The sequence below is a fragment of the Callithrix jacchus genome, chromosome 13, assembly GCF_049354715.1.
Source record: "Callithrix jacchus isolate 240 chromosome 13, calJac240_pri, whole genome shotgun sequence".
Lineage (NCBI taxonomy): Eukaryota > Metazoa > Chordata > Mammalia > Primates > Cebidae > Callithrix > Callithrix jacchus.
The window spans coordinates 90293330-90307500 of NC_133514.1; the positions used below are offsets into that span (position 1 = coordinate 90293330).

General features: G+C 39.1%; 1 protein-coding gene and 1 non-coding gene across 3 annotated transcripts in view; both read right to left on the reverse strand.

Annotated features, from left to right (window-relative positions):
* The window catches only part of SKOR2 (SKI family transcriptional corepressor 2), a 46109-nt gene that overhangs the window by 21630 nt on the left and 10308 nt on the right, over nucleotides 1–14171 (reverse strand). For both annotated transcript variants that reach the window (XR_004733020.3, XM_035270979.3), the window contains exons 5-6: nucleotides 4113–4178; nucleotides 3639–3737 (exon numbers count right to left, since the gene is read on the reverse strand). Coding sequence is in view for 1 of the 2 variants with exons in the window: in XM_035270979.3 (XP_035126870.3) it covers nucleotides 3639–3737; nucleotides 4113–4178 (165 nt within the window). In the remaining variant the exon portion in view is untranslated. The remainder of the gene's footprint in view (nucleotides 1–3638; nucleotides 3738–4112; nucleotides 4179–14171) is intronic.
* On the reverse strand, nucleotides 7327–7430 carry LOC118147010 (U6 spliceosomal RNA). Its single transcript, XR_004733192.1, has one exon. It is a non-coding gene; the product is annotated as a U6 spliceosomal RNA (small nuclear RNA).

Genomic DNA, 14171 nt, shown 5'->3' on the forward strand with positions numbered 1-14171 from the left:
CTCCTCCCAACTGCTGCTCCCCGAGTGTGGAGACTTGTTTCATCCTTCTCCAACTTCCTTCCTCATTCTCCTTTTCTGTCTCTTCCTCCTTCTTCTCCTTTTTCCCTCTACCATTCCTCCCTCCTCTTCCTCCTCCTCCTCCTCCTCCTGCTCTTTGTCTCTGTTATCTTTATTTGCACCTTCTCTATGCTCAGGACTATTCCTGTGGTCCTCAGTAACCTTCAGAACCACGACGAGAAGCCAAATGTTTGTTGTTTTTTGAGATGGAGTCTCGCTCTGTCACCCAGGATGGAGTGCAGTGGTGCGATCTCAGCTCACTGCAACCTCTGCCTCCTGGGTTCAAGTGATTCTCCTGCTTCAGATTCCTGAGTAGCTGTGATTATAGAAGCATACTACCACGCCTGGCTAATTTTTTATATTTCTGGTACAGATGGGGTTTCACCATGTTGGCTAGGCTGGTCTTAAACTCCTGACCTCAAGTGATCCACCCGCCTTGGCCTCCCAAAGAGCTAGGATTACAGGTGTGAGCCACCGCACCTGGCCAGAAGCCAAATATTTGGACCCAAGTTCAGAAATGCTTTTCTAGAGCTCAGTGCTGTTCCTCTCCTTTTCCTCTTTCTGCTTCATAATCACCATCATAATTGTACTTATCCTGTGCCCAGCATGTGCACAGCACTTCACATAGATCTCTCATTTAGTCCTCCAGTTTTTCTACGAGACAGGAATTATCTGCCCCATTTTACAGTTTTCAAGGTCATACAACCAGCAAGTAGCAGAGCCTGAAAATGAACTCAGGTCTGGTCGATTTTTAAGCCCAGATTCTCAATTCTCACATGCTACAGCTCCTAGCCTAGGTCAGGAGTGCTCTAAGTGAACTGGATTTTAAGTGTGGTGACTGTGAGCATCTGTTCACCTCCTAGTAAAAATCTTTGCAAAACTCTCACGAGAATTCCTCTATGCTACTTTCCAATGAGGCTTCACGAAGCTCGGTATTCCCCTTTTCATCTGAGTGAGTCTAAAGCTGTTTCCTAGCCTCATGGCCCCTCACACTTAGTTAACAAGCACATAATGTGCATTTGCTATTTTCATCTGTGTGAAATTGACTGCCTCTTTGCGGTGTGTCTAAACCACGCATTATTTAAACTTGGGCACACACATGCCACTTCCTTGGTCAGTGGAGTATGTTGCAGATAAAAAAGAGGAAATTTTCCTGTTACTATTTAATTGAAGTGTTTCATGCATGTGGCAATCACAGAGGACACATATGAACACAGGTCAAAATGATGAGTGACAGGTCTGAATTGAAGCTGGCCAGTACTGTAACATTCTAACATTTTGTTTAACAGAAACATGTGGTATTACAGAGCAGCTACTAAAATTATATATATGATCATGGATTACTTACTTAGAATGAATATTAATTAGCTTTTATTAATGGGATGAATTATGACTACAGTGGTTTCATAGGGAGTTAGAAGGGCATGTCAGGGATTCAGTGGAACTTGGACCCACTCTGCTGGATCTAAAAGCAGGGACTTGCAAACTCAACATTAGATAAACATCAGCTAGTGGAGAAACGTATCATTCAATGCCTGCTCATTGGGGCCAAGGAACTGTACAGTCTTTCTTAAGATTCAAAAGTTACTAGCAGTGGCTCACGCTTGTAATCCCAGCACTTTGGGATTACCTGAGGTCGAGAGGTCAAGACCAGCCTGACCAACATGGAGAAACTCTGTCACCACTAAAAATACAACATTATCCAGGAGTGGCAGCACATGCTTGTAATCCCAGCTACTTGGGAGGCTGAGGCAGGAGAATCGCTTGAACCCAGGAGGCAGAGTTTGCAGTGAGCTGAGACCAGGCTATTGCACTCTAGCCTGGGCAACAAGAGTGAAACTCCATCTCAAAAAAAAACAAAAAACAAAAAACAAAAGTTAGAGAATCCTACATCCTTTCAAAGCACCTGTTTCTTATGGTTTCAAAGATATTTTAAACGTTTCCCCTTTTCTCAAAGCTGTAAGTATCACAATATTCCTAATTATGCTATCAAAAGCTACAGGCCATTCTCCTCCTTTCAATCTCATTTTAGGGCCCTGCGGGCATTCTCTGAATTCAAAATAACTGAAGTATCATGAGCTCCAACCTCCCTTGAGTATGCAGAGAGCACACACTTTGCAGACCCTCCCATTCCTTGTGGTCAGTGCTCTCTTTCGTCATACGGTGAACTCTACATTGTGAATCCCCACTAAATGTTCTGGTCAAACTCAGTTTGACCCTGGTGCTATTAAAAAATGCTACCTAAGTATGTCATTCCGTTGTGCCAATGATTACCTTTAGGAAGCCCTAATGAATGAAGACCTTCAGGCAGACATTATTGAAATTATCACAATTATTTTAAAATCTCCCGGATGCTGGTACAGAAATTGCCAACTTGAGTTTTGTGATTTCTGGATTAACAACAAGAAGTATGCTGACATTCTAAAAATATGCCCCAGAAAAAATTAATTTTAAATATATATAATTAGAAAAATAAGTTTGCAGGTTGGGCATGGTGGCTCATGCCTGTAATCCCAGCATTTTGGGAGGCTGAGGCAGGTGGATCACCTGAGGTCAGGAGTCTGAGACCAGCCTGACCAGTATGGTGAAACCCAGCCTCTACTAAAAATAAAAAAATTAGCCAGGCTTGGTGGCACGCGCCTATAGTCCCTAGCTACTTGGGAGGCTAAGACAAGAGAATTGCTTGAACCCAGGAGGTAGAGGTTGTAGTGAGCTGAGATCACACCACTGCACTCCAGGTGCAGTGACAGAGCAAGACTGCATCTCAAAAAAAAAAAAAAAAAAAGAAAAAGAAGTTCGCATACTATTTTCCCATTTTCCTTTCTCTGGAGAGGGGAGTATGACTAAATCAAACTCCAGAAAGCTTGAAAAATACTACTGTGATGTATTTGTCCAATGTGACCCAGACAAGGGCAGATGAATTTTAAAAATCTGGACACCTACCATAGAGTCTTAGGAAATTCCAAGACTCTGGGAGTAGAACCAACAGTTTTTAGGCTACAATATCTTCTGCCTCAAAATTTGGAATGGAATTTTAACATTAAATATAGATGGAGAAACTAAAACTACTAAAATTATACTAATTTCATTTAATAAAATAGATTTGTGTACCTTGAATTGTTAAAGTTTAGATTTTCATATTTATACATACCTCAAGCATCAGGAAGCTATCCAGAACAATCTGAGAGTGAAAGTTAACTTTTTCTTCTGTTTTGCCTACCTTAGAGAATGTGAATACCTGAGTAGTTCTTTTGTTTTAAAATCTATAAATATATTTAAATACTTAAATGTATTTATATTTTTAATTATATATTTACACACATATTTAAAAATGCAACATACACATACAGATACATGTATATCCATACATAAATACCAAAAGGTTCTTGTAAGAAATTTTATCTGTGAGTCAATTGAAAGCCAAAATAAGAGAAACTAAAATTTATGAATATTTAGACAGACCGTGAGAAGATAGCGTAAGTTTTGCACAATCATTTAATACTTAGAATCACATTCTTAAGCCTAATAATAGAAACATAATCAATGATCATAAATACAATGAAATAAAAGTGATTTCTTACTGAATACTGGGAAAGACGTGTTTCCTTTTAACACCTGGAATTCTTGTTCCAGTCGTCTCCGTAAATCTATTTGTTCAAATAAAACCTTTTGAAGTTCTTCTAATAAAAAAAAGAAGAGTCATTTTACTAATCTTTACAAATAACTCTCCAGAGAACTGTTATATATGGCAATTTGTTATTATAAGACAAAATATTTTACCAATTTAAAAAGTGTTGCATAGATATAGGATAGATTTTGTGCAGAAATCCATGAATATAAATCAATGTAATATATTATTTTAAAGTATGATATTAGTGTCATGTATTGATTGATATGTATGCATTAATCTCAATTATATCCACCCAATGGTCCATATATTATTCATATGTTGCTTGTCAAGCTAAAAATATGGTGTAGCACAAAAATATCCTCCTACTATCTCCATAGTGGTTTAAAGCTAAGAGAAGTTCTACAGAATCGAAACTTTCATTTACCTTTCCCCATATTTTCTACATCCTTTTTGAGTGAATGAGGTGAATTGGTTTCTTGTGTGTGTTCACCTTTTAAAAAAGGAGAAAAAATATTATTAGTTTCGTGTAGGCTAGTTCTGTAAGTTTTCATTTTCATTTTCTTTTAATATCTGCAAAAGAGCTTATTTAACATAACCTGAAATTTGGGAGTCCTCATAACCAAATGTTGTCCTCATTCACTTGCATACAATCCCCTTGAACCATGGAGGGGAGGTGCAGAAAAGAAAGGCAGAGCCTGCCTGGCCTGTGACGGCAGCTCCAGAAAAGCAGATTCTTGAAGTTATTCCCTCTCTAGCTCCCTACCGCTATCCATCCTTTACAAAAAAGGAAATTGCTAGAATGGGCAAAAGAGGAGTCTGGAGTCAAGATTTCTGATAGAAATCTTATCAGAGTCCCACTGCTCTTTGAAGGGTGGAAGATTGGTTTGAATGGGAAGGTCCTCAAGACTAGAATCACAGGCCCAGCCTTCTTGGGCCATCAAAATTTGAGACACTGAAAAAGAAGTGGGAGAAGGCTTTGAGCTGTGCTTCTAAGATAACTGATAAGCCTGGAGGGGTTTCCTAATAATTGATAGTTTGTTTTTGCTTTTTAAATCAACTTAAGTTTGGGTGCAGTGGTTCATGTCTGTAATTGGGAGGCTGAGGTGGAATGTTTGCTTGAGGCCAGGATTTTGAGACCAACCTGAATAACATGGCAAAACCTTGTCTCTACAAAAATACAAAAATTAGCTGAATGTGGTGGTGTGTGCCTGTAGTCCCAGCAACTTGGGAGGCTGAGGTGAGAGCATCACTTGAGCCCAGGAGATTGAGGCTATAGTGAGCTGTGATTTCACTACTGCACTCCAGCCTAGGTGATCCTGTCTCAAAATAAAAAAATAAATAAATAAAATGAAAAGTAAAAAATGTAAAAATCAACTTAAAACAGACAGATAAAATAAGTTAACTTGTATTAGTTTGTAAATAGTTACTTGCTTGCTGGTATCTCTTAAATGATCTTCCTTGACCAAAGAAAACTATATTGTGCATAAAGGCTAGATCATTAATGCTATTTCGCTTATGAGCTGGCTAGGATAGCAAGCTAAGAAAATGTCTTTATCCACAGCCATAAATCGAGTCCACAAACCCAGTCTAAATAAACCAGAATCCAATCATTCAGCTAATCAGAATTTTTAAAAAATTCAACCTACTATCCTCGATACTCACATAATTGAGTCAAGCTTTTCATTTCTGTCTAAAGATGTGTGGTAGAACAAAGGGGCTCTGAGGCTTCAGGGATCCTCCTCCCTTTCCCCTGTCCCTCCTCTGTGTCCCCAAAGTGCCTCGTATAGGCCTCAAGCATGGTGGGTGCTGTTTTCTTATGCCCTGTCCTCACTCAGTGGACCATGTGTTGCTTTGGGGCAGGGGCTCAGTATGGTCAGTGCCTAGCACAGCGCTGAACATAGAATAAGCACTCAGTAAAGTGTCTGCAGTTGTTTCTGAAAAGGACTCCAAGAGGTCATAAATTCTAAATTATGGCATGGACCAGAATTAATCACAGATCTCCTTGATACTTTATTTCCCTCAGCAAAAAACAAAGTGTAATGGCCCTGGGCACTTGTAGAAGTACAGAGAGATTTCATTGCCACGGTAAAAATTTCTGCAAAGGGGGAAACAGGATTTTCCCCCGAAGTGGTGACCTATAACAGTATCATGGACAGACAGGAAAATTTTCAGCATGATATTATCAATGGCAATTCAAGTGCATTTTACTTGATGACTGTCGCGAGTATGTTTGTGTGTGTTTGTGCATGGGCGTGTGTGTGTGTGTAGGTAAATACATCTATGTAAATATATGCAAATATTCCAGAACATAAGCATCATTAGGGGAAGGAGTCTAATAATATCCTTGGCATTTCTAAGTTTCTTAATAGCAAGTATCTTCTCTAATATCCAGATCAGATTCCTACAACCTCATTCACATTCTCATCTTAGACATGACTTCTCTATAGGCTCAGATGTAATCTTGAACCTTGATACCTTGGCTTTCTTCTCTAGATAAAAAGAAAATAGGGAGGAAATATCTGTGAAGCAATTTAAATATAGGCCTCACTGCAATTCCTAAAAAAATTCTATTATCTAAAACAAGGGTAAGATGAAGGTTGATGACAAATCATTAATGTGTAAACCAAGAAAAATAGTATTTCAAAATGAAGATACATGCACATTATGTGCAGTCTCAATTAACTAGTTAAAGGTGTAGAATTTTTGAAAATACTGGCATACAGTATTGAATCTGAACCAGAGAAGAAAGAGGCATGCATGTATCTCTGTGCTTATCTACAGGGCATAATGAGACTACATTCTACAACTTTTTCAACCACTCAAAGCATGATTTAAATGAGATCTTTATACCGAAATAGGCAATTCTAGAAACCATAGTCTTATCAAATTATAGACCAGTTTCCTTTTGACACATTACTCTATTTTGTGGACTGTTTATCTTATACTATGTTTCATTAGATAAGTGAATTTAAAACTTAAAATATGATATATAAAAATACATTTCTTTCCTACTTCATGATTAGTAGCTTTACATTGGTATGAAGCCACTAAACAAGTAGCCAGTAAATGGAAACTATATTAACCACAGGCAAATCTACTGATGACATAGTAAAAAGCTTGTCTTTTCATCAGCTTTGTAAAGGGTTTATTAACACTTTGCATCGGCGTCTATTTCAAACAGATATTTTGCTGCATCTTCTGGGTAAAATCTGCCAATTTTGAGCTTAGAGGATTCGAATGCCTCACTTACAAAGGGTTTTTAAAATGGCTAAATGTTAGGTAAATAAGAAGCACAGAAGCTTCTGCTGCCTTTTGTGTATCTTTTACTGGACTGTTGCCTTTCGTATATTACTAAGTTGTGAGAACCAGATTGTTAATGGTGGTTAAAAATGACCTCTGGGAGCCTGGATATATTTGTTCACTATTACTGCTAATGGTTTCCATCTGGTTAAAAAAAAAAGGCAGTCTAATACTAGATTAAATAAATGTGATTTAGTTGACAGTGAGCTCCCAGTTTTTCTAAAAATTCCATCAGGTTGGATGTATTTTACTTTGTCAGAATTAATGAATGGGTTTGGAACATCCCTAAATTAAAACGCTTACTTTTTTATCCCTAATTTTCCTTTCACCCGTTTTGTTTAAATATGGACTGCTTCAGAAATTTGTCTGTCATCCTTGCACAGAGGCTATGCTAATCTCTGTATTGTTCCAATTTTAGTATACGTGCTGCCAAAGTGAGCACCGGATTCCTTTTTAAAAAAGGGTTTGGTGAGCCTGGCACAGTGGCTCATACCTGTACTCCTAGCACTTTGGGAGGCTGAGGCAGATGGATCACTTGAGTTCATGAGACCAGCCTGGCCAACATCGTGAAACCTCATCTCTACTAAAACTACAAAAACTAGCCAGGCATGGTATTGGGCACCTATAATCCCAGCTACTCAGGAGGCTGAGGCAGGAAAATTGCTTGAACCTGAGAAGTGGAGGTTGCAGTGAGCTGAGATTGCACCACTGCACACCAGCCTGGGTGACAGAGTGAGACTCCATCTCAGAAAAAGAAAAGGGGGCAGGGTTGGTTAGAGGGAAAGCATAGTGATCCTAGCAGTGTAGAGTTGTAGGAGAGAAAATGATACATGGAAGGAACATGTTTTTTGGAAGTCTGGCCTCAAACATGTCTAAGACTATAGAAAAAACCTGGTTTGAGGTTGGAGAGTAATGTGTAACTAGGGTGTACAATGCCTCCTGTGGATGGAGGTGACTAAAAGCTGCTGCTAAAGGTCTGGTGTGGTGCCATGGCCCACACCCGTAATCCCAGCACTTTGGGAGACCAAGGCAGAGAGAGTGCTTGAGTCCAGGAATTTGAGACCAGCCTGGGCAACACGATGAAACTCTGTCTCTACAAAAAAGACAAAGATTAGCCGGGTATGGTGGTGGGCTCCTGTAGTCCCAGCTACTCTGAGTGGGAGAATTACTTGAGCCCTGGAGGTAAAGGCTGCAGTGAGTCATGATTGCACCACTGGCCACTGCACTCCAGCTGAGTGATAGAGTGAGACTTTGACTCAAATAAAAAAAAGAAGAAGAAAAGAAAAAGCTGCTGCTTAGGAGGGTGTCTACACCAGCACTTAGCACTTCCCAAGTGCACATTTGCAAGACCAGTTCACTGTGATCTGAATGGCTTCTGAGAATCTTGTTCACCTGGGAGGGTGGAGGCAGCATCGTGCCATATCAGGGAAACTATATCGCTGCTGAGCGCAGCTGGAGACCAGAGAGCCTGGCATCTCAGAAGCCTGCTTTCCTGGTCTCTCCAGGGTCTTCCAGCAGCAGTGGTTCCATGTTCTAAGTGAATGTTCCACCCCACTCTTGGTTCTGCCCTCACATGTCATTAGAAACTGGAAATACAAGAGAGATGGGTGTGAGAAGTGCCATGCTGAAGCAGATATGAGCAGTAAATAGCAAATGAAGAGGAAATGGACTATATGAACAACACAAACAAACAGCCAACAGAGTCAATAGCACTAGCTTTCAAGGCACTAGGATAATTACTTTCTCTTAAATATCCTGGCAAGCCTCTGCTCAAGAACCTGCAATGGTTCCCTATGGTCTCCATCAAAGACTCCACTCACTCTAAAGTTCTCCTCCAAAGTCTCTAGGTTCTCCCATAATCTTGTTCAACCTGCTGAGCCATCCTCTCTCTCTCTCTCTCTCTCTCTCTCTCTTTTGAGACAAGGTTTTGCTATGCCACCCAGGCTGAAGTACAGTCACACAATCCAGGCTCACTGCAGCCTCAACCTCCTGGGCTCAGGTGATCCTCTCACCTCAGCTTCCCAGGTAGCTGGGACTACAGGTGCACACTGCCATGCGTGGCTACTTTTTTTTCTGTATTTTTTTGTGCAGATGGGGTTTCACCACGTTGCCCAGGCTGGTCTTGAACCCCTGAACTCAGGTGATCCACCCACCTCGCCTTCCCAAAGTGCCGGGATTATAGGAGTAAGCCACCGTGCCTGGCCTGTCTTATCGCCCAACAGGCATTTATTTTTCACATCTGCTGCCTACATCTGCCTTATGTCTTTTCTCTGTGCCAAGGTGCCCTCTCCTCTATTCCTTGTGCAACCAAAATCAGAATGCCATCCAAGTCTCTTCTTGTTAAGGATTGAATGCCTGTGTCTCCCTTATCCCCAAATTCACATATTTAAGTCCTAATTACCAAGGTGATGGTATTAGAGGAGGCGGGGCCTTTGGGAGGTAATTAGGTCATGAGGGCAGAGCACACATGAATGGAATTAGTGCCCTTATAAAAGCAACCCCAGAGAGCTCCCTCCCTACTTTTCCACCATGTGAGGATGCAGCAAGAAAAACGGCCATCTATGAACCAGTAAGAGAGACCCCTCACCAATCACTGCATCTGCCAGTGCCTTGATCTTGGACTTCCCAGATCTGAGAGAAAGAGATCTATTGTTTAATCCACCCAGTCAATGTTGTTATTATTATTTTTATAGCAGCCTGGCCAGACTAAGACACTTTTCTTCCATAAGCCTTTTTCAACTTCTGCAGATCTTGCTGATTCATCTTCCTGGGCTGAAGTCCTAAGTGCTTATGGTCTTTACCCCTTTGTACCTGATGTTCTAGTGTTTTACGTATATTAGTCTGGTCTTCCTCAGTTAGAAAATATACTTTCTGAGGGCAGAGAGACCCTACCCTACAGGTAATCCCCATCATCCTTACCTTAGGGAGGGGTACAAATACATTCCACAAATACTTGTTGCACTTTTTAATTCATTCTGCTTTGTAAGAGAAATACCAACTAATGCTATTCTAAGTCCTAGTTGTCATGAGAGGTTTTAAAGCACTAACTTATTCCTATATGTTAAAAAGAACATTTTGATCCATTTGCATATTCTGACTAAATGAAGCTAACTATACATTCAGTTTACTGGGGAAATTTGTGATGCTCCAGTAGAAAATAAGTTTTGTTCTCATCTGACATTTTGAAAATTTCTTTCAGGGACAAACAAAACCCACTGCACTGAATTTTAACTGTGACCTGAAAATATTAATTAACATATATGTCTGCGGAGCCGTCCAACAGCAAAAATATTGTACATTTGTAGAGCTCATTTAACTATAAGAGCCAAATAAATGGTCAGATGACCTGTTCCGTTGGTGGACATGGGACAGGAGAAGCTGATTAAACAGTTATCACTCTTCTCAAGCTGAACTCTGAATTCAATAAGTAAGAGCTTTTAAATATCGTGTCCTGCACACATGTAGGGTATACCATGCATATGGGGTACTATATGAAACTCCTGACATTTGAATAAAGAGTAAATAATGTGGCATTCACCCATCCCTTCTGTGGAAATACATTCTTTCTCTTCCTTACTATTTTCTTTCTTTCTTTCCTTTTTTTTTTTTTTTTGAGACAGGGTCTTGCTCTGTTGCCCAGGCTGGAGTGCAGTGGTGTACACATGGCTTACTGCAGCCTGTCTTTCTGCAGTAATTAAAAATTAACCATGCCAGGTTAATTTTTAAACAATTTTTGTAGGTCTCCCTATGTTGCCCAGTCTGGTCTCGAATTCCTGGGCTCAGGGAATCCTCCTGCCTCATTCTTCCAAAGTGCTGGGATTATAGGCATGAGCCACTGTGCCAGGCTGCCCCCAGTCCTTTTACCCCTACTTAGTTTCCTACTCAGTTTCCTAATCCTCGTCTTGGCTCTCTCCCTTTTAAATTCTCCCTTAAGCCAGCTACCGGCACTTAGAAGCATGGCCCCAGCCAGCAGCCCCAGGGAGTAGGCAGTTCCTTATCACTGAACAGGCCTCTATGTCCTCCCAGTACTATTGTTGACACTTGATGAAAAATTTTTGGAGAAAATGTTTTGTTTTGTTTTGTTTTAGAAGAAAGAAAATGCCTGTCCACAGAGGAAGTCTGCAGAAAAAAAGAAAGTGTGTTACCTAATTGCACACTCACCAGTAAATGTAGTAAATATTTTTTTCTTTTCTTTCTTTTTTCCTTGTCTTTTTTTCTTTCGTTTTTTTTTTTTTTTTTTGAGAGGGAGTCTCTCTCTGTCGCCCAGGCTGGAATGGCTCACTGTAACCTTTGTCTCCTGGGTTCAAGCAATTCTCTTGTCTTAGCCTCCGGAGTAGCTGGGATTACAGGTGCCTGCCACCACTCCCAGCTAATTTTTGTGATTTTGGTAGAGACAGGGTTTTACCATGTTGGCCAGGCTGGTCTCAAACTCCTGACCTCAGGCAATCCACCTGCCTTGGCCTCCCAAAGTGCTTGGATTATAGGCATGAGCCACTTTGCCCAGCCAACTTAGTAAATAAAATTATTTTGGTTCAAGGCTGTGTCTATACATGAGATACACATGCACTCTAATATCTGGATGAAGAAAGGTATAATTTTGGTCAAGTGTCCAGATATTTCCACAGTTTGCACAGAGTCATGTGCTAGCAGTGTCTGTGTTCTGCTGCAGGGGAGCACATCCTAGAAGAGAAGGCATCTCCTGCGTGCAAAGCTGAATGATCTCTTCATGCTGCCCCCAATACACCTTCTTGTCCTTTCAGGCTGGACTGAGGTTCTGTCCTCTTGCTGCTCAACAGCAGGCACAGGGCCTGGCCACTGTTGAACAGAAGCTACATGTATACATGTTTAACTCCCAAATAAACTCTGAATTTTAAAATTGATCTTAGTCTTATAATCTGCTTTTAAGTGAGATTTTCTGGATTTTTTATTTTCTCTGTCTCTGACACTCTATCTTAGAGGTATAATTTTGATAGGGTCAAAATTAATCTACAGTTAGTGTAACTGGTACACTTAAAAATAACCAAAATACAGCACAACATATGGCACAGAGAGGTTTTAAAAAACACTTTGCATTAAGGCATTAAAAAATCAATTACATGGAAAGCAAGGTTAAATAATTTTCTCCTCTATCAGTGGGACATAGACTTCTAATTTCTTGGTGTTAAATTCTACATTGAATGACTTCCCTTGTGACGTTTGGCACTTCAGTGAGGTCACAGAACAGAAAAGAAAAAAAAAATCATTACCACTGGAGAGCATATGCTACAGAATGAACTAACTAAATATTAACTCCATTAGTGAAAAAAGGAGTAACTGCAAGATTAACTAATACCAGTGGGATTATAGTAAACTAAGAGTTATGGCAAACTTTACAATTTGTGATCAAAATTTATTGCAAGGTGCATACACATTGCGTCTTGAATCAGTAAATTAAATATTTTTGATTAGTGCATCTAGAGTCCATTTAGAAAGCTCTTGAGTTTTAGAACTGGTATTGTGAGTTAATGCTGTTTAATTTTTTTTTTCCTGGAAATTTTTTCATTGCCCTTCTCTATCTCCTTGAGTCCTATATTTCTAATAATCATTAGTAAGAAGGAAACTTTCATAAGTAAAAATAAACTCATATCTGAAATAAGGAAATTATTTAATTTTGAATACATGTATTGAAAGACTTCAAAATACATTGTACATAACTAAATGTGGCTAGTAAACTAGAGGTGGGAGGTTTTATCAAATTTCATAGGTAGATTAACTGAGAAACAAAATAGTTTAAGGGTTTGCCCAATGTCACCAAGTGAGACAATTAAAACTCTGATCTTCTAGTCTATACTTTAAAGAATTTTTCTTCTTTTTTGCTTTTTTTTTTTTTAAAAAAATCAGAAGCATGTTCTAAAATAGAATGGAATAATGAATCAGAGTGCTTCATCCGCTATATATTCATGAGAAGTGTAATTGCTTCTTACTATTCTCAGAAATCTGTCCATAGCATATTAAGTACACTAGAGAATCATACCAGTGAAAATCAAATTGATTTTAAAACTTCTATACATATAAAAAGATGCAGTTGAGCTCACACTGCGATGGCACTGGCGTTTCTACAGTGAAGGGGATTGAAACGTGGGGATAACTCCACTTTACCTGATTTCCTTGACCCGCAATAGCTTTGAGCTGTCTTACAGGCTTACCCCACTGCATTCAATTTCAAATCACTTAACTTCACTAAAGTTATTCAAAATGGATATGCAAAACCTTACTCTGGGTTTGCAAGTGGAAATATTGTCATTTATATTTTTGAGTAGGTAATATTTTGACCAAACTACCATCCCCCAATCTATCTGACGTGGGTCTAATTTTAACGGATCTATAGATAAAAGTTCTCCCAGCTTTTGGGTAATTTTGGCTGCTTAAGAACTGCCTGTTTGGTCCCTCTAATTATACAGAATTATATCTGGTGTATGTAGGGTTAACGACCATTAAGGGAGGTTTTAAAAAAAAATCATTCAAAAAATGTAATCTCTTCAAAATTGCCAAAATAACAGTTACTGATAAGGCTGAAAGATTAAAGAAAGGCTAAGCTTAATTAAAGTGATGAACTAAAAGATCAACTGGAACAAAGTATTGTTGCTAAACTGAATTTGTATTAGGGTTCAGTTAAATACAGGTCTATATCTTTGTTCAGAGAAAGGTCATAGATATATTCTGATTAACTATATTTATGGTTGCCACAGGAGTGAACAATTCCTATAAAAATAAAAAATTGCATACTGACTTACAGGCAGTTTGAAAAGACATTTCATTCTTTTTTGTTATAGCTATATATGCATAGAAATAAAATATTGATATTTTCCAATAATAATGGTTGAATTAAACATTGGCTAAGGGGACACATGGTTATATAAATCTTATCAGATGTTTTTTTTGTATAGAGTATCATAGTACTCATACTGCTTTCTTAGGTAATCTGTCTCCTCCTCTTGATTGGAAGCAATGTGAGGGCAGGGACTGGTGTTGATTTCTATTTCTGAATTCCCAGAGTCTAGGAAAGTACCTAGCACACAGTAGGCATTCAAAGATATTTGTGGAGTAAACGAGTAAATAAAGGAATACTATCATGTAGATAACAGTTGTTATACGGGGGAAAATATCTTCATTAATGAGCAAAGAATACTGGATAAAACATTTG